The 18,992-nt window shown below is 59.2% G+C and overlaps 1 protein-coding gene and 1 long non-coding RNA gene across 8 annotated transcripts in view; one reads left to right on the plus strand and one right to left on the minus strand.

Annotated features, from left to right (window-relative positions):
* TMEM63B (transmembrane protein 63B) overlaps positions 1-18,992 on the minus strand; it is a 24,883-nt gene continuing 5,891 nt past the window's right edge. For 2 of the 6 annotated variants that reach the window (XM_036316790.1, XM_036316789.1), the window contains exons 2-24: positions 17,692-17,874; positions 17,335-17,414; positions 17,057-17,095; positions 16,043-16,133; positions 14,668-14,705; positions 13,619-13,761; positions 13,474-13,525; positions 12,894-13,002; positions 12,251-12,321; positions 9,027-9,107; positions 8,346-8,469; positions 7,610-7,743; positions 7,331-7,468; positions 7,044-7,197; positions 6,046-6,152; positions 5,724-5,810; positions 5,469-5,534; positions 4,136-4,298; positions 3,473-3,578; positions 2,335-2,502; positions 1,981-2,096; positions 1,730-1,810; positions 1-1,483 (exon numbers count right to left, since the gene is read on the minus strand). In XM_036316790.1, coding sequence (XP_036172683.1) covers positions 1,292-1,483; positions 1,730-1,810; positions 1,981-2,096; positions 2,335-2,502; positions 3,473-3,578; positions 4,136-4,298; positions 5,469-5,534; positions 5,724-5,810; positions 6,046-6,152; positions 7,044-7,197; positions 7,331-7,468; positions 7,610-7,743; positions 8,346-8,469; positions 9,027-9,107; positions 12,251-12,321; positions 12,894-13,002; positions 13,474-13,525; positions 13,619-13,761; positions 14,668-14,705; positions 16,043-16,133; positions 17,057-17,095; positions 17,335-17,414; positions 17,692-17,850 — 2,499 coding nt within the window. In that variant the 5' untranslated portion in view covers positions 17,851-17,874 and the 3' untranslated portion in view covers positions 1-1,291. Of the gene's footprint in view, positions 1,484-1,729; positions 1,811-1,980; positions 2,097-2,334; positions 2,503-3,472; positions 3,579-4,135; positions 4,299-5,468; positions 5,535-5,723; positions 5,811-6,045; positions 6,153-7,043; positions 7,198-7,330; positions 7,469-7,609; positions 7,744-8,345; positions 8,470-9,026; positions 9,108-12,250; positions 12,322-12,893; positions 13,003-13,473; positions 13,526-13,618; positions 13,762-14,282; positions 14,643-14,667; positions 14,706-16,042; positions 16,134-17,056; positions 17,096-17,334; positions 17,415-17,691; positions 17,875-18,992 lie in introns of those variants that run through there. The other 4 variants (XM_036316791.1, XM_036316793.1, XM_036316794.1 and 1 more) reach the window with 4 other exon arrangements.
* On the plus strand, positions 13,660-17,697 carry LOC118659974. 2 transcript variants are annotated; one of them, XR_004968771.1, is made up of 3 exons: positions 13,660-13,788; positions 14,648-16,166; positions 16,562-17,697. It is a non-coding gene; the product is annotated as an uncharacterized LOC118659974 (long non-coding RNA). The 2 variants fall into 2 exon arrangements; XR_004968770.1 differs by having other exon boundaries at positions 16,565-17,697.

Raw genomic sequence — 18,992 nt, forward strand, 5'->3', positions numbered from 1 at the left:
TTAACTATAATTGATGTTTATTGGGTGCTTATAAGTAAGTGCCAGGTGCTGGGCCAAGTGAACCCTTGACACATATTATGTAATCCTTGCAGCAAACCCACGCCCGACTCGAGCAAGGTCTCTGAGTAAATGCTTTACAGCACGTCATGGCCATACAGCACAATCCCAGGCACATACTAACCCCTCAGTAAGTTGTGTAACAATGACAACAAATCATGACGACAGAATTTGGTTGACGACTGCGGCGCTGTTTTCTTGCCTCTTCCCTTTCAGCGCGGTCTGCTGAGCCCCTTCCTGGAAGCAACTTTCTTGGGAACTTCCTCCTCCAGGAAGCCTTCCTAGACCAGCATGGCACTTGCGGCCTTTCACGGCCTTTCTACCCTGCATCTCTATTCTATTTGTATGGTTCTCGGGGATTCAGAATGTTGGCCTGTGTCCCTGTCCCTCAGTCTGAGTGGTCCCACAAGTTCCTCAGGGCAAGGGATGGAGGCAGAGTGGGCAGATGCAAGGGGAGGGGGGTGGCAATGTGAGCACAGCAGGCCCCTCCCCTGAGACCTCCAGAAGTCTCTGCACAGGAAGTCTACCCAGGGTCATGTGGGGACTCCAAACAGATCCTCCAGACTCACAGAAGGGTGGCTGGCCCCCAGCCACGTGTCCAGGACAGCAGCACAAATAGGACACCTGTCTCGGAGCTTTTCTTTCCATTTTTATTTTAAAGGAAAAAAAAAAAAAAAAAACCAGTGCAAAAACCCATTTTCCAGTGTCAGCCATGCCCATCCCCCACCCCAGGTCACCCCCTGGTTCAGGCCTGACTCTTCCTCCCACTCGGCACCCCCTCCCCTCTCATGCAACCCTCAGGGCTGAGGCTCCACCTTCCTGGAGTGCCAGATCCCAGGGGGCCGTGGCGGGGAGGACAGAACTGGGGCTGCCCCGATCTGCCTGCACGCCCCCCCACTCCTCGTCTCCAGCCACGGCACCAGGTACCCACCTTGGCTCTCATTAACCCTTTTCTGACCACACAACTAGCCTGGGGCGGGGGCACTGATCTGGGGGAACTGTGTCCACACCCCTCTGCCCCGGGGCCGGCTCGGGGCTCTCCTCACTGAGGTTGGGGCTCTCTCTCCCCTCTGTGGTGGGGGAGAGCAGCAAACCCCCAGGTTTAAATACCTTAATGAAAGCAGGGATGGGGGAGGAAGGGGCTTCAGATCTAATAAATTATTAGCGTTTTTTTAGTGTCCATGAAGGGGTGGGTGGGTGGGGCAGGGCGTGGCCTCCAGGGCCCTCCCTCCCCTTACTGGTGAATCTCATTCTCTATGAGGCTGTCCTCGCAAGACTGGAAGTCTGTGTCCGTGAGGCCATCGGGTGGCATCAGCAGCTCCTCATCCTGGGACGAGGTGGACGGGGGCTCGTCCCCCGAGCTTCCGGGACCCCCATCCCCATCCCCGTCCGCCTCTGAGTCCTGCAGCACCTGAGCGATGTATTTCTGAAGGGGAAAAGGAGTGAGGTGTGAGGGTGGACAGCGGCCCCTTGTGGGGAGGGGTGATGGACAGACGGGGAGTCGCGGGGCCCGCAGGGGAAGGGGCAGGACCCTGCGCCCAGGGGAGGTGGGCAGACCCCAGCGAAGCAGGTCTCTCCTGCCCCGATCCCCTTACTGCAGAACAATGGGTTGGCCTGCGCTGGGCTGTCTCCGAGGCCCTTCCCCACCCTGGCCATGGAGTGGAGCACTTACCGCAGATTTGGGGACAGCGGCAACAGTGGGGGGACGTCCATTGCTTCTGGAGTCCGCGGTATCTGTCTCTGTGTGCTCAATCTTGAGGGCCCGGGATGAGTCAGGGATTGGGGGGGTGTCCTTCCCCTCAGCCACCATCACGACCCCACACCCTTTCGGCACCCGCTGCCCCTGCCCTCAGCTCCCAGCCACCCCCCTGCACGTCCTGGAGCTCCTGCCCTGGGCCGCCCCCGGACCCCCTCGCCCCACACCTTGTAGTTGTGGGCACTGAGGTATTTGAAGTGTCCGAAGCAGACGTGGCAGAGACAGATGACAATGGTGATGACCAGGACCACGAATGTGAACATGGACGTGGGGGCTAGGAACCCTGTTATGGGGGAAGCGGGGGGCAAAGAACGGGCTGCTACCTCTCCTCTGGGCCCCTCCCAGGGGCTCCCACTCCGTTTTGCTACCTTCTGAATGCAGCCCCACACTCCCATGTGCTGCCGCCTCTCCCTGGCCTGTCTGTGCCCCCTCCCCCACCACGGACCTTCCTGGGGCCTGCTCTGCCTGGACTCCGGAGGGAGCCCCGCGGCCCCACCCCAGCCCCGGGGGAGGGCCCTCACCCGTGCGCATGGTGGAGAAGAAGAGCAGCCAGAAGAGGCAGAGGATGGGCGCAGCCACCACCTGGTTCACAGCCCCCGAGTGGATCTTCTTGTCCAGCTTGGCCGGCAGGTAGGCGTAGTAGAGGTTGTACCTGTCTACCAGGTGCTTCAGCAGCATGTACATGAGCCCTGGGGGAAGCCACACGGGCCCTGACCTCGAACCAGCGCTGCCAGACCTCTGTGTGTCCGGCACAGGTTGTCCCGGTCCTTCCGCGGCCCCTGAAGGGCCAGCCTCCCTTCTCCTGCCTCGGCCCCACACAGGCCCAGGCTCAGCTTCCTCTGCTGCCACCCCTCGTTCTGCGGCCCCTCACTGGCCACTCTACTATGAGAAACCCGTTTGTTTGGGTCAACAAGCATCCTGTTAAAATCCACACTGTTTTTTCCTGCTCCTGTTCCTAAACAGACGAGTATACATTAGGAGGCACCTTCTATCTTCCTGGAGGCTGAGGGGATGGGCGCTTTGGGATGAGGACAAGGAGGTTAGTTTGGGAGTTTGGAGCCTTCAATAACCAGGGAGGGTGGTTAATGGGTTAGGATGTTTTCAGGGGAAATTAGAGGCCACTCGTGAGGGCAACAGTTGAAGAGAAACTTTGCTAAATTTCAGAAAGAAGAGGGACGGGAGCTCCAGTGGCGCAATCGGTTAGCGCGCGGTACTTATAAGAAAGAAGAGGGACTGGCCTAAGTCACACAGCTCAGCCAGGCGCGGGAGGGATCCAGCCCCACCCTGGACGCAGGCCTTTCCTGAGTCTACAGGGCTGTGTACAAGAGTGCCCACGGCTCCTGTGTGGCCGTGTGCGACGCCTCAGTGGGCATGTGACGTGTGTCCCAGTAGATCCCGTTGGGTGGAAGCCTTGGTGTGGGCGAGGATGGTCATGTTGGGGTGACTGTGCCCGGGGGTCCAGCCTGAGCTGAGATGGCTTTTCCCCTCCTCCCCCCAGGCCGGGTCCCAGACTGAGCCAGGAACCGGGTGGGAGGCCGGAGGGGCCGGTCTCCCAGCCAGGGCCCTGTCCACTCGGGGCGGCCTGCCTCACTAGAGTGGAGAGCGTGAGGTCCTGGGTCCCCCCGAGCAGGGCCCAGGTCCCGGCGCGGCGGTGCCTACCGAAGGGCACGATGATGGGGCAGGTGATACTGTAGGTCATGACCACCGTGAAGACGCACATCATCCAGGCGTAGGCTGCGCCAAACTGGAACTCGTAGGCCTGATGCTGGGGGGGAGATGGGCAGGAGGTGGCTCAGGGCGGGGAGGGAGAGCCTGGAGGGGCACAGGGCAGGTGGGAGGGGAGGGGGCCAGGAAAGGCAGTGGGGAAAAGGAACCCATTTCCAGGGCAGGGCAGGGCAGGGCAGGGCAAAGCAGATGAAGAGAGGAGCTGTGGCCGAGAAGGAGGTCAGGGTGGAGAGCGACAGGGCAGGACGTGGGCAGGGGCCTTCAAGGGAGCAGGGACTGGCAGGGGGTGCACTTGGGAATGGATGCTCAGAGTCCTGTGGGGTTAGGACCAGGGGCCCTAGGGGTAGGGACCTGGATCTCCCCCAGCTCCCACCACAGAGCACTAGACCCTCAGAACTGGCCAGGGCCTTCAGGGTTATCTGTGTCGACTCATCACTGTACCTACGGGAAAACTGAGGCCCAGCAGGGAGGGGGACAGCCCAGGGCCGGGAATGGGGCTGCCCCAGCACCCAGAAGCCCCACACCCTAGCACTGCCGCTGTTTCTGGTCGGGCCCACCAGGGGGCGCTGTGCAGGCCGCTGCGCCGGGCGGCCGTACCCGCTTCACGTTGCGCCTCTCGGCGGCCGAGCGCGCCAGGCAGAGCCGGATCATGTACATGAGCAGGCCTGGGATGCGCAGCAGGTCCATGGCGTTGCCGATAAAGGCGGAGGCAATGACGTAGTTCACGAAGAAAGCGCCGTTGTCGGGCAGGAACACGCACCTACGGGCACCGGGTGCTCCAGCACTGTACCCTGGGGGGCCTGGGGGTCTCCTGCCCACTGCACCAGCACCATACCCCCCTCCCCCCAGCTGCCTTGTGGGCACCAGGTGTCCCAGCTAAGCCCTCAAGCGCCTGGGTGGCCCAGTCCCCCCAGAGTGTGAGCCCCATAGGCAGACGGCAGGGTGTCAGTGACACCTCGGACACCCTCCATGTGTGTGGACACCCAGAGGCGCCCTGAGAACCTGTGCCCCATAAAGCCCCATGGAGAGAGTGCTTGAGACCCCTAAGGCCACCAGTATTCAGGGTATGACTCCCGAGATCTCCAGAGATAACCCCTGAGACACCCCCCCACCAAAGATCCCTGAGACCGTGCCTCGGAACACCCAGAAGGCTCCCCTCTGTAGGCCTTAACTGAACCCAAAGTTACCCCCGAGGATGAGCCTCAGTCACCCCTAGAACACAAGCTCAGAAATCCTCCCCTAGAGATGTTCAGAGGGCAGAGCCCAGGACACTCATGACACCCCAAGTGTGAGCCCAAGATTCCCACAGGTGGCCCAGAGCAAGACCCCGAGAGCTGCACCAACAGTACAGCCATGGCACACACCCCTAAGACACCCTCCCAGGGACTCCCCAAGCAGGTGCCCAGAAAGAACGCCACAGTCACACCTCTGGACAGGAGCCTGAAGCGAGAGAGGTGTTCCCAGAACTTGTGCCCCATAAGTACCTCAAAGTGTGAGCCCGAGTCTCCCACAGATACTCAAAAGTGTGGGCTCCAGAGACCCTCAAGGAGACCTCTAGGGACCCCCAAGATCCCACCACGCATACCTCTCCAAACCTCCCAAGGGACACTCTAGACTCCCAGAGTCCACCCCAGAATACAAACCCAGAGCCCTCAAGCGCCCGCCCGCCCCCCTCCGTGTGGCCTTAAATACACCTTGAGGGTGACCTTGGAGTGAGCCCCAACACAACTCCAGGGACAACTCCCAGGCACACGCCTGAGACACGTGAGGGTCCTCTGGGATGATCCTGGCAGCCTGTGATGTGAGCCCCTCTTCCTCCCGGCCGCAGGGGTAGGGAGCGTTCCTGTACCCTCCCAGGGGCAGGAGGGGTCTCCCAGGCATTCCCATCCTCCTTCCAGTCTTCTTCCCTGGGGGCCCCCCGGTCACTCACTCAAACCGAATAGCTGCCTCAGCCAAGAATTTCTTGTCAAAGAGCCAGCGGAAGAAGAGGTCCAGGCTGGAGAGGAGGAGAGGTGTGGTGGGGGCTGGAGTAGGGATGGGGAGTCCCAGCCAGGAGCCTCTGAGGATGCCCCTAGACACGGGGTCCCTCGCTTGGGAGGGGAGGTGGGAGCCTGAACTGCTCCCTCTCCCCATCCTGCGACTTCCCCGCTCCCCCGGCAGCTCCCGTCCCTTCCTGCGGACCCACCTGCTCAGTCCCAGCGAGGGCAGGAGCAGCACCATGAAGATGAGGAAGGTGTAGCACTTGTGCATGGTGGTCCTGTTCTCCCCGGAGCTGAGGCCAGGGGCAGAGGGGCTGAGGTCAGGCGGGCCAGTCCCCATGCTGCTCCCCCAGCCAACACAGTGTCCCAGGAGGGGCCCCTGGGAAGAGGGGGCTTCCCACGGTGAGGATGCTGGCACCATCCCTTCCCTGCCAGCTCTGGGACCCTGGGGGCAGGGAGCCTAAATGGCAAAGGGCTGTCCAGTGGCACGGGGGTGCCCCTAGGGGTCAGGATATGGAGGGGTCTCACCGTGTCCAGTGGGCTTCGAAGAAGGCAGAGTAGTAGACGATGGTGGGGAGCAGGGCGGAGAAGCACCACAGCAGCAGGGTGGGGAAGAACTGGGTGATGATGGGGTTCTGCAGTGGTACATGGGGGGGGGGGAGTCGGTGAGGGAAGTCTAGTGGGTCCGCTTGCTTTGCTTACCTGCCCCCTCCCCCACTGAGCCCTGGGCCCCACATCAGGAGTCCAGAACACCTGGAGGCCAAGGGTTGAGGGCTGGGGCCAGGGCCATATGCACAGTCCCAGCGTGAAATATATTAGTATTTGCTGAGTCCGTACTACGTGCCAAGCACTGATCATGTACTTTACATGTATTCCTCGTAACACTATTACTCCGTTTTACAGATGAGCAAATTGAGGCAAAACCCCCACACGATTCAATAGCTAATCCAGCTCGTAAGCAGTGGGGTGGGGATTTGAACCCAGGTAGCCTGGGCCTTATCTACTGTGCTCTTATCGCTCAGAGATTTCCAAACTATCCTCCTTTGAATGATGTGGCAGGAGGGGGGAGGGGAGACCAGGTGGAGTGTCCCCCACTCTATTGTCATCTGAGGAGCCTTGATTTTCCACATTGGGTTTCATGTAAGATTCCTTCTGATAAAAGCTCCAAGTCGGGAAGCCAACGACCTAGTCTGAACCTTCTATTCTACTGTTGGGGAGAACGAGGGATGAGGGGTAGGACTTATCCAAGGTCACATGGTCAGTTAGGATGGGCCTGGGCTCCCTTTCTTCCCCGGGTGTCTCTCTGTGTGTGCACATGGAAGGTGGGCTCCCCTGGGGGAAGGTGGCGAGGAACCCAAGGGAAGCACACAGTGGGATTTGCAGCCCACGGTCACGGGGGAACTTCTTGGGGGGGGGGGGGGGCTGGGCAGGAGGCATTCTGGTTCCCGCCCCTTCCCTGGAGGGATTCAGAGCCCGATTTCTGTGTCTTGAGACACACAGTGGAGGGGTGGGGTACGTGGCCTCACATTGAGGTACTCCACGGGCTTGGTGACGTTGAACTTGTCCATGGTGGTGATGATGATGGCCGGGGTGGTGAGGAAGAAGAGGAGGATGAAGAGGATGACATTGATGACCAGGCAGCGCAGCCACCAGATGAAGCCACGGATGGAGAGGTGCTCCCTGGGAAGGAAGGGGAGGCAGTCACTCCTGGGACCAGATGCCTGGTTGGTCCCCAGGGACACCTAGCTCTCCCTCCCCTCCCCTCTGCCCACTGGAGCCCACCCAGGTCCCATGAAGCCTCCCCTCTGCTCACCAATAGATGTTCTGGGGGTCAGGGGCGTAGGTCACGGTCCAGTTGGAGATGTGCAAGGACTCGCTGCAGGACGAGGAGCGTGGCTCCCCGCGGCAGGTGCAGCCCTGGCATTTACACACGTTGAAATCCTTCAGGATACTGTGGGGATGGACACCAGTTACCGGGGCACCAGCCGGTGGGGACCCCACTGCCGACAGCTGATGAGCCCAGGGACCTGGGAGTCCCTGCTGATCACTGGGGGCCTCGGGCTGGGGGAGGGCAGGCTGGGAGGAGGCTCACATGGCGGTGATGGTCTCATTGTGGAAGGTGACGAAGGCCATGCCAAGAGGCTTCTCGTTCACCTTCTCCCTCTCCCGCTGGTAGTCCTCCTTCAGCTTCTGCTCCAGCTTCGTGTAGTACTCAATGGCCTCCACCTGCCAGGGAGGGTAACGCAGATCTGGGCAGAGAGCCCACAGCACCAGCTGGCACTGACCTACAGCTTCCTACAGGCCAGGCACTGCTTTGAGCTGTCCATCTCTCTCACAATCCTATGAGGTAGGGACACTTAGCCCCATCTACAGATGAGGAAACTGAGGCACAGAGCAGTTAAGAAACCTGCCTAAAAGCCAGTGAGCCAGTAAATACAGCACAACACTATCCTCTCAGCTCACCTCTTCTGATTCAGGGCTTGAAAATTTGGTCACTGTAGGGACAGGGGACAACCCAACCATGGGGATGGGGCTGCAAGGACTGGAGGAACAGGCGGGGGGCCGCTGAGAGAGGTGCTGCGCCCTGCCCTGGCCTGGCTCCAGACCGGCCTGGCCTCCTCTGGGAGTTTGTTTACCTTTGGGCGTTATGTGCAGGGCCTGCTGATCTGTGTGCTCCCAGCGTTGTGGGACATGCATCGCAGGGAGCATCCATTTCTGCTGTGACCTGTCCCCCCAGGACCTTCCGACTCTTCCCCATGCCACCTGCAGCTTTGGGGCCCCGGTGTGAGCCCAGGCCAGGCACGCCCCTGGGCCAGCCCACCTCATACCTGCTCACAGCCTCGCACCACACAGCAGCAGAGGTGGCCGCAGGGCTTGGGGTTGATCATGGTGGGGACGTTATCTTTGCTCTGGAGGTTTGTGAAGTACAGCTTTCCCCGCTCAGCCTTCTTCCTGTGGAACCCAGGTGCCCAGTCACAGCCTGCCTGGCTGGGGTAGGGCTGGGGCCTGGGGCAGGGGATGGGGCGGGGGCTGGGGTGGGGGGGAGGGGAATAGGGCTGGGGCAGGGCTGGGGCTGGGAGGATGGGTAGGGGGCCCAGCTCAGGGATCATCTAGTCCACTCCCCAAGGACGGGGCTATCTTGTTCTTGGGTTTGTTTAGCATGCATGGTTTAAACATGTCCCCATCCCAGGGTCTGCCTACCCATCCGTTGAAGGCCAGAAATTCTCCCTATAGTCTGGCCTCCATTCCTGACACTGTAGTTAAAGAAGGGTCTGTCCTCAGAGGGGGTGGGGACGAGGAGCCCCCTTCCCTTTGCAGCCAACTCTGACCTCTAGGCCTGGCTGTCTCCAGAGCTGACCTGATGAGCACTCCAGGGGCTGAATTAACATCAAATGCCCCGGGAAACACCTGGCAGGGGAGCCAGGCTCCTCTGTGGATCCAAGACACCCTCCTCCATGGGCAGCAGGCCCGCGGGTGTCCCTCCCCACCTCCAGTCCCTGGCCCATTACCTCTCTGCGTCGAGGAACATGAGGCGAGCCACGTTGTAACATGGGCGGGCTTCCAGGACCGTGCAGTTGGGGTAGGCCTCCCTGAAAGAGAGTCCACCATCATCTTTAGCGGGGACCCTGCCCACACGCCCCCAACTTGCATGCATGACCCCATCACCGTCAAGACACACATCCCCAATTCAAGCAAGCTCTTTCCTAGTCTACACAAATGGGAGTTCTCTGAGAATACAACTTTGAAATTCCTCCTCATGCGGACCTGAGTCGGGGGAGTGTGCACAGACGTGTGGGGACTGTGTGAGCGAGTGTGAGCCGCCACGACTGGGGTCTGATTCTTGTCCAAGGCTGTGAACTCTACGTCGAGAGACTGTTTCTCCTCGTGGGTGGCTCCCTTTACCCTGTCCCCAGAACGTCTGGGTCCAGTTCAACAGTTAGCCTTGACCATGGACTGACCCCAACCAACCCCCAGCCCAGGAGACAGAGTGATCTCTGCCCCAAGCCCAACCAGAGGTCGATCCTGAACCCCGACCTAAGACTGACCTCTAACCCTGGACAGAGACGGATCCTTTGCTCTGACCCAAACTGATCGGTAACCTAGACCCAAGAATGACCCTCTAACCCTGACCCTAGATGGACCCCAACCATGACTTGAGACTGACCACAGACTGTTCTTGGCTCTCAGTACCTGGTACCTGGCAGGGCTCACGGGGTACCTGCTGACTGGTCTTGATCCCTAATCTGGACTGAGCCCCATTAAACATTGTTATGAAGGACCAGTAAGTGTTACAGATGCATGAGACACGGTTCTGAAGCAACAAGATGGATCACACAAACACACGAGAGTCTGGAAACTGAAATCTGGGATGGGGATCTTGAAAAGCACTTCCCGGACCTTCCCCCTGACAATGTTGTTTTCAAACCCTTTTAGGGGTCCTCTTCGGAAGGGCCTCGCCCCTGTGGCAGGGCAAGCCCTCGTTCTCACCAGACTAATCTCTAATCCCTTAATCCCCACCGCACAGGCTCCCTGACTTTGCACACAGGATATTCCCTAACTCTGCTGGGCTAGTCCTCCAATCCAGACAGACCCCAGGCCTGGACAAGCCCTGCCTAATACTGTCCACTGGCCCAGGGGCTCCACGAGGACAGGCAGCCTGGGTATCACCACATACCCATGCCTGAGCTAACAGCTCGAACACAGTAGGTGCCCGATGAACATGTGCTGAAGCCTGGATCAATGAAATGGCTACGCCATAATATTCACCCATGTATCCCCCAAACTCCAATTAGAACCACCCCTGCTTATAGGCTAACCACCCGTTTTAATCAAAGGCTATTTCCTAAACAGAACCACAGCCTGACCCGTAACACAGAGGACTTGGATCACGAGCTCCCCACAGACAGCCACCATGTCTGGATCTTTGTCTTCCTGGTATGATGCACACAGTAGGTGCACAACAAATGTGTGTGGAATGAATGGATGCTTGGCTGTGGGGTTCACTCCCTCACTGCATGCAGGTCTCTGCTCAAAGGTTCCCCTGTCAGAGTCCGCCGCCCCCCCCCCCCCCATCCCATCCGAACACCCTTCCTGACTCCTTCACTCCGCCCCTCTTCCAGCTTTGGTTTTCTTCTTCTTTTTTAAATATATTTTTCTTGATTTCAGAAAGGAAGGGAGAGGGCGAGAGAGAGAGAGAGAGAGAGAGAGAGACATCAATGATGAGAGGGAATCATCAATGCGCTGCCTTCCACCCTGGGCATGGAGCCCACAACCCGGGCATGTGCCCTGACTGGGAAATGAACCGTGACCTCCTGATTCATAGGTTGACGCTCAACCACTGAGCCACACCAGCCAGGCTGTTTCCTTCTTAGCACCTACCCCTACTTGACACAGTGTCTATTACCAGTTCATTTGCTTACTGTCCTCCTCAGCCCTCTAGAATGTAAGCAGGTGAAGGTGGGGACCTTTTCTTTTCTGTTTATTGTTATTTCTCCAGTTCCTACTTCAGCAAAGCCACAGGGCAGCTCAAGAGATACTTGTTATTAAAGGACTCATCAGTACAAGCCGACAGCTGACGCCAATTGGACGGTAATATTAAGATGTCACCTAATTTGGAGCATACGCTGTCCTTAATCCTGACCCAGACTGCCCCCTGACCCAGCCGTGCTGATTACGGCTTGAACGCCAGATAGGACCCCAAATTGTTCTCTCATACTGACCAAGTCTGATTTAATGCTGACTGCTGTGAGGGCGGGCCTGTTTCTCATTTACTTATGCCTGGGGTATAGGAGGTGACTAATAGATGCCTATTGAGTGAATGAGTGTTTATCTGCCCATGCTGATCACAATGCAGCCATTTTCCCATAACACAGAGGGAGGAACCTGACCCTGACCAGACTCACTCTCAACACTGTCCTGAGCCGGAACAGCGCCTGCCCTCTGATCCCGGCCAACTGACAGTGAGTCCAGACCTCACCAAATCCCGATTCTGACACAGATAGCCCTGATTCAGACCATCAATGCCCCTTATCAACTCCTAATTCTGACCACAGACTGACCCCAGGCCACCCTTTCATCAGGTCCTGGACTGGCTCTTAAAGCTGACCTCCATACGGCGAACCCCCGAGAGCGCGACGATCCTTTATTCACACGTATAGTCCCGAGGCCCACCACACTGACTCGTGCCTGAGCACCTGAGGAAGTCTGCTGAGTGGCCAGATGAATGATGCTAGGATCCCTGATCCTGCACACAGACCGCCTGGCACCTGGGGCTCCTGGAGGTGTACATGCCCCTCCCGGCTGAGACAGCCTTCCAGAGCTGGGAAGAGCCTCAGAGAGCACACGGCCAGGCGCTCCTGGGCTCCACGATGAAGCTTCTCCCCGCCAGGCTACACACAAACTCCAGACTCTATGAAAAAGCTACCCATCATGGACCCTCGGGCAACAACCCACGATCCAGCTCATGTCGGAAAACGGCGGGGGATGGAGGGGTCGGGGGTGGTTGTGTGGCACAGACTGGACTCACTCTCAAGTATTTCAAGTATTTCTCTTGTGTTCCTAGAGGTGCCGATCACCCAGCCCAAGTGTTAGGCCTTCCTAGAGCCAGAGAATTCTTCAGTCCAACCTCCACCCTCATGCGGCCCAGGCCTTGGAGGGAGAGTGGGAGGCGTGTGAGGAGGGTCTTGGGAGTTGAAAGGCAAAGTAGGGCTGGGGTAGGAGCGTGGCTACTCACTCAAAATGCTTCTTGATCTTTTCTGACTCTGCATATTTGGAGATTCCATTGATGAAGAGAGTCCGCTTCACCTGGCGTGAGAGGCAGGTGAGAGGGACGGAAGATGCAGGGAGGGGTGGGGAAGTGGAGAGCAGAGAGGAGCAGACAGAGGTGGACAGGCCTTGGTGAATTTCTAGTAGAAATCAGGCAGTGAGCCTAATGAAAGAGCCATCTGGCCCCTGCAAGTGCGGGCTTGCGAGTGAGAAGATGGGGTGCCAGTCTCCGATCCTCAGGCCGTGAAGACCCAGAGCAATGGCTGGCATGGAGTGTGGGCGTTTGCTACTAGTTTAGGGAATCAGTGGTGAAGGGGAGGGGATTTCACAATCGTGGTGTTTCCTGAGCGCCAGGCACAGCACGGGTGCTGTCCATGCATCGCCTCACCTTCCCACCACCCTCAGGACAGGCACCGCTGTTACTTCAGTCATCGGAAGAGGAAACCAAGGAGGTAACAACTAACTTACAGGGTGGGGGCTCCTGAGCTGCTGAACCAGGAGTCCAACCGAGCTGGCCTGACTCTGGGGCTGATGTCCCTCAAGCTGAGGCAAGAGAGGCCTGCAGGGGAGGGAAGAGGCGGCACGGGTGGTCCCGGCGCTGCCCCACTCACCAGGTCATCCTCCTTGTAGCGCATCTTGGACGTGTGTCTGCGCATGCTGTAGACGGTGAGCAGCAGGTACAGGAAGGCGAAGGAGGTGTGCAGCCAGAGCAGGTGGTTCCTGGCAGAGCAGAGGGCACAGAAGCCACAGGGGCTCGAAACCCACTCAGACAGCCCTGACTTCTCGGTGGTAATCAAACCCCGGTTCAGGGCCCCTCCACGGCCACGTCTTCTGGAACAGATACCCCACAGAGAGGGCCCACACCCCACATCCTCTAGACTCTGAGACGATCCCATTCCAACGGAAATGTCCCAGAGGTCACCTCTTCGTGCCCTCCCCCCTGGCTACGCTGCCCTCCCCCTGCCCCCAGGTGGCCTCGCCGGCCTGGCCTGAGGCTGCATCCTCCTCTCTGCACCTGGTCCTTCCTGGCCACCCACAGCCGGTTCTACCTCTTCTGCTTCCAACCCCAGCCTCCGGGCCCCACAGCCTCAGCCTCAGCCACTGTCCCCCGACACTCCCTCTCCTTCCCTCCTTGTCAGGGCTCAGCTCTGACCCGGACCCTGGCCTCACAGACCTGCTTCTCAAACTCACCCTGATTTCAAGTTAGCAATGGTGGTTCTCCCGAAGCTGTAGGCATTGTTCTCTGGGGGGTGGGGAGAGGGAGAGGACAGCGGGCGTCAGGGCCTGTGGCCTCTGGCCCCTCCTCTCCGCCCCACCCATCCTGGCCCTCACGGACCCAGCAGGTCCCCTGAGAAGTTGACAGGCAGCACGATGCCCACGGAGAGGACGCCCACGACGACCAGCAGCCCGATGATGTGCCTCTGGAAGGACAGGTAGTGCACGGCGTCGCCCCCGCACTTGTCCCGGATCTCATCATCCCTGAGGTGCAGGGGACAGAGGCGGCAGGTGAGGACCAGGCCACGAGGGAGAGGGGCCTGCCTGCCCTTGCCCACCCCACCCCACCCCACCCCCAGCCCCTGCCAATCTGGCAGCAGTGTGGGGCTGAAATGGGGTCTGAATCTCCTATTTGCTGGGAAGGGAGGGAGAAGGAGCGGGAAGGGAAAGGGGAAAAGAAGGATGAAGGGAGGGGGGAGGAAAAGGAAGAACAGAGAGAAGGTGAGGAATAACTGGGGGACAGGAAGGAAGTTCGGAAGGAAGAGGGAAGGAGAGAGGAGTAAAAGAAGAAAGAATGCACAGAGAAATGCGGGATGGAGAGAAAGGGAAAGGAACAGAGGAAGATGGGAAAAGTGGGGTTGAGGCAAAAGGAGAACCGGTGACAGGAAGAAGCAGCCGGAGGCTGGATGGGGGTTCGGGAAGCAGGCCCCTTATGGGTGCTGGTGCACGCAGTACGTGGCACACGTGGGGAGGGCCTGGGGGCTGCGGGTGGCGGCGGTGCTGACCTGTGCGGCTTCCTGCCTCTCTCAGCGCTCACTGCCTGCCTGCCGCACTCGCGATCTGCCTTCTGCTGGAGACTGGCTCCTGCCTGCTGCTGGCGGGCTGCTCCCAGCCTGCCTGCTGCTCCCACCCACAGGGGCAGGGAGAGCGGTGGGCGGAGTGGGCCTCCCAGGCAGGGGGCACAGGAGACCATGGGTGGTCGTGAGGCTAGCTCAGGGCTCCGCGGAAGCCAGGGCCCCAGGGCCAGGCTCCTGGAGGAGGAAGGAGGGTGCTGGGCTGGCTAGGAGCGCTAAGGCCCTCAACGCTGCTGGCCTCTGGATTTTGTGGGGAGATGACAAGTTCTGAAGTTTTTCTGTTTCTTTCTTTACAGCCTGAAGACCATTCACTTACTTTATCCTGAAGATGGCTGTCAGCCAGGAACAGAAACCCTGGGGGGACAGAGGGCCATCAGCGGCAGCCCCGGCCCCCACCGCCCTAAACCTCCCCCCCACTCAAGTCCCGCTCACCCTGGCGCAGCTTCCACAACCTCCCCCCGACCCCCAAGAAACTGGCTCGCCCCAGGGAGGGAGAGAGGGAAGGGCCAGCCTTCAAGGAAGAATGGGACCAAGGGCAAAAGGGACCATGCCCAGAGCTACGATCCCTGCAAACACCCCACAGGGAGGCAGACTGGAGCAGGGTAGGGATGGGTGGGATTCAGGGATCGAGGAAGAGCAGCAGGGACCTCCAGACCTGTAGCTAAGAAGGAGAGTTGGCAGCATGGCTGCCACAAGCAGCGGGCTGGGCCACACTGCCTGGGATCCTGTCACTTGTCTTCCGGCACACGTCAGAGGTCGCTGAGCCCCATCTCCCATCCACAAGTCCCCAGACCCTCCTTCCGGCAGAGCCCACACTCAGAGCGGGGGGGATGTGGGAGAGGGCTGGGCAGGGAGAACCCTTCCCCACCTTCCTGCCAGGGAAAGGTCCAGGCTTCACACAGGCTGGGGAGAGAGCTACCCTCTGGCCAAGATGCAGGACTGTGCTACCTGTTGCCAATGTCACCGAGTCTGGGGACCATCTGGGCGCCTCTGGCTGGCAGGTGACACCTTCGCTTAGCCACTTACCAGCAGGCATCCAATTCAGGAAGTGGACAGGCTTCTTCTGCTACAGCTATCTCAGCGGCTGCTGCCCAAGGGCCGCAGCCTAAGCGGGACTGACCAGGGCCACCCTAGGGCCTGAAGATTAGGGTCTGACCAGGACCTCACCCTGGCAGAACGCCAGGGCCAGGCAGGGAACGCCAGGGTGTTGGGTCTGATGTGAAAGGGGGTCTGGGGACGGCTGTGAATCCCCAAGGACAAGCCGTATCTTCAGGGGCCCCTGCCACTCGGCTCCAATCCGCCAGCCCGTCAACTGGCCCCACCCACCCAGCCTGTCAGGGGCTGCCTGCCTGCTGCCCCCTCTGAGCAGCACAGTGAGTTCTGTATGTCTTGTAAGAGGCATGGAAAGCTCATTATTGCTTCTAAGACCACGTCTAAGGAAAAAGGGTTCCTTAGGATTAAGCAAGAGGCAGGCACTGAACGCTACAGTGGAACAAGTCTGAAATCACGAATTAGGCTGGTGCCAGCGTGGAGGCTGGCATGGAGGACAGCGCCAGGAGTTCTGGTCTGGGTGGTTATCCTGTGGCTCCCATAGCACCACAGGTCTGACTGGTCACTGGAAGCTAGAGGCTGCGGCGCTTCCCTGCCCCAGAGGACCAGGGGTGGCTAAGAAGTCCGGGGAGGGCACTCACGTTGTCTCTTTGGTCAAAGTCGACGGAGCTGGAGACAGACGTGAGACGCTCATACCGGTCATGACTGTCCCCGTGCATAGCTGAGGCCACACTGGGGTGAGGAGACGAGAAATGAGAGAGCCTGGTGAGTCTGAGCACCTGGCGAGCAGGGGTGAAGCGGGTGGGCTCCCCCTCCAGAGCTCCAGGCGTTAGACAAGGCACAGAAAGCGCAGTGGCTGAGCAGCAAGAAATGACTACCCTCTCCCTGCCTCCCGTCAGTCTACCTCTTCCCTTCAGTGGGGTCTGGGGAAGCAGACACAGGCTGCAGGGGGAAGGGAGGAGGGTGTCTTCATTATCGCCCCCTGGAGGTTGAAGTGAGCGTGTGAACCGGCCCTGCAGTTCCGGAGCTGACAGGGCACAGGGCAATGGGGAGGTGAAGGCAAGGATGGAGTAGGAGAGCCCCAGAGGGTGGGGATAAGGGGGGCGGGAGGGGGGGATGCCTCCCAGGTGGTCCTGATCCACCCTCTTCCCTGTCCCCAGCAGCTGCCGAAATTCCAACACCAGTCCTACAGACAAGAGACCGAGACGTGACACAAAGGGCCAGACTGGGGGCTCCTTGGGCAGCTCCCCTCTCAGGCCTCCAGAAGTGAACAGAGAACCCTGGAATATGAAGAACCAGCTGTTAGGGAAGCCACAGGTGACACCCAATCTTGTCTCTGCCACCCACAGGGTGAGTGTACTTTGAATTTCGGGGAGGATGGCCCCTCCACTCCAGCCAACCAGGGCCACGAAGGCTAGGTGCACCGGGAGGGCTTCTCCCAGGCAGAGAGCCAGGGGGAGAGATGGGGGGTAAGGCAGCGACAAGTTGGGGAGCCCCCTGCTCTGCAAAGCACACCGCCTGCGTTAATCCGAAAATGAGCCTGCAGAAGAGACAACTGCGAAGAGAAACCAGCAACTTGGCAGAAGAGGAGAGAAACATGAGAGAAGGAAAGAGAAAGCTGGTTTAGTGGATGAGGGGGCTGGTGCCCCACATACTATTCCTGTTCCACTCGGTCCCTCTCCTGCTGCCGGAGCCTGGGGGCAGAGAACAGACAAAGTTAAGGGGGGGCGGGGGGAGGGAGGAGGGTCCCTGGACATGGCAAGGGACAAAGGCCCAACTGGGGGCCCTCATGCCCCCCTTGCCTGCTCTGGGACGGGCCCCTCTTTGTCCCCCCAACAAGGGAGGATGGCAGAGGGCTGGCCCTTTTCTAGAGGCGTGTGGGACAAGCTGTGTGCATGTGTAGGGGGGGAGGGGAGGAGCCCCAAAGCTTTACCTGTCTGCATCTGTCACCAAGGCCAGCCGCCCATAGTCCCAGGCTACCTTCCGGAGGATGGAGAACAAGAACAGCAATGCCTGAGGGAAGAGGAGGGGTTGGCAGGTGGAGAGGCCACTCATGCACTGGACTAGCCAGAAGACCAGGGGCAGAGGGGCCAGCATCTTGTCTTAGAAGGGGGTGGCCCTGGCCTGGGTGAATGGTCAGAGGCTAGGCTTGGGCTGTGTGATGGGGATCCCTCCTGCAGTTAAGCCTGGGGAGTCAGGGTCAGGTGGGAGAGTGGTTAGAGCTTCAGGCATTAGCCAGCTCTGTACAGAGTGTGGGTGCCAAGGGTGTGAGTGGCATGCGAGCACTCACTAGGAAGCACATGAAGTCGAGAGCCAGCACGGTGGGGACGCCCCCAAAGGGCAGGCCCTGCAGGACGGTGCTGCGGATGCGGGCGCTGTAGCAGTAGTCCTTGGGGTTGCTGTTGTTGAGGGCCGTGTTGCCCAGTGTGGCCAGCAGGAAGGGCAGCATGGCTGCTACTGCCGCATGGTCCTCCTGGGCAGAGGGCAGAGTGGTCAGCAGGGGATTGGCCCCGGTCCCTCTCAGAGCTCTGGCAAGGTGGGTGAGGGGAGGGGGAAGCGAGGGCAGGCCACTGGGCTCCCTGGGTGGGTGGAAGCTCTGGCCTCCAGAGATAAGGGCCTGGGAAGGGGAGGGTTGAGTCACATACGTTTACCTTCACTGGCTCTCAGGCTGTGACGCCACCCGGGTCTGGGGAACTTGGCCCAGATCTGGACTGGGGAGACTGGTTTTTCTAAGCTAGAAGTCGTCTTCGGGCCTCTAATACCTACCACCCACCACCTCCACACACACTTGCAAATACTCTCCAAACACAGTGCCTCTGTCTCCTTCTTTCCCTGCGTGAGGCAGGGGGCCCGGCTGAGCCTGAGAGAAGATGGGGAGAGGTCCTAGGCCTGAGGATCCAAGGCTAAAAGGAGGGGTCTCTAGGCCAAGGGAGGGTGGGCCAGGAGCCAGCGACCACACCTTGATCTTCTCTTTCTACCCCTATTAGAAAAATGGCACGTTTTCATTTGCTTTGAATTTTCAAGTGTTAATCACCTTCCCAATAGAACTGACTTCAAAAATAAGATATTCATCTTCAGAGCTGCCCCCTCTGTCCCCAGAGTAGGGGGTCTGAGGGTAGGGCCAGAGTGGGAAGTCGATTAAAAAGCAGGACTTCTGGATCTGTGTTACTTGCTAACCCAGTCACTGTCGCTTACTCTCATTCCTTTTCCCCTGCCCAGGCAGCAGCTACCAGGGGTGGGCAAACTTTTTGACTCGAATGGGTTCTTAAACTGGACCGGAGGGCCGGAACAAAAGCATGGATGGAGTGTTTGTGTGAACTAATATAAATTCAAAGTAAACATCATTACAAAAAAGGGTACGGTCTTTTTTTTTTTTTTTTTAGTTTTATTCATTTCAAACGGGCCGTAGTTTGCCCACGGCTGCTACACCCTTCTCCACTAGACTGCCTCACCTCCAATTATTTCTGCACCGGAGTCACCTGAATGGTGTGGAGACTACAACTTCCAGAGTGCCCTGCTCCAGAGGCAGGAGCAGGGCAGGCTGGGAATGCCGTGCCTCCAGCGAGCTTTTCCATTGGCCAAGGAAGGGCG

Source organism: Myotis myotis, unplaced genomic scaffold, assembly GCF_014108235.1.
Source record: "Myotis myotis isolate mMyoMyo1 unplaced genomic scaffold, mMyoMyo1.p scaffold_m19_p_7, whole genome shotgun sequence".
In the NCBI taxonomy this organism is placed as follows: domain Eukaryota; kingdom Metazoa; phylum Chordata; class Mammalia; order Chiroptera; family Vespertilionidae; genus Myotis; species Myotis myotis.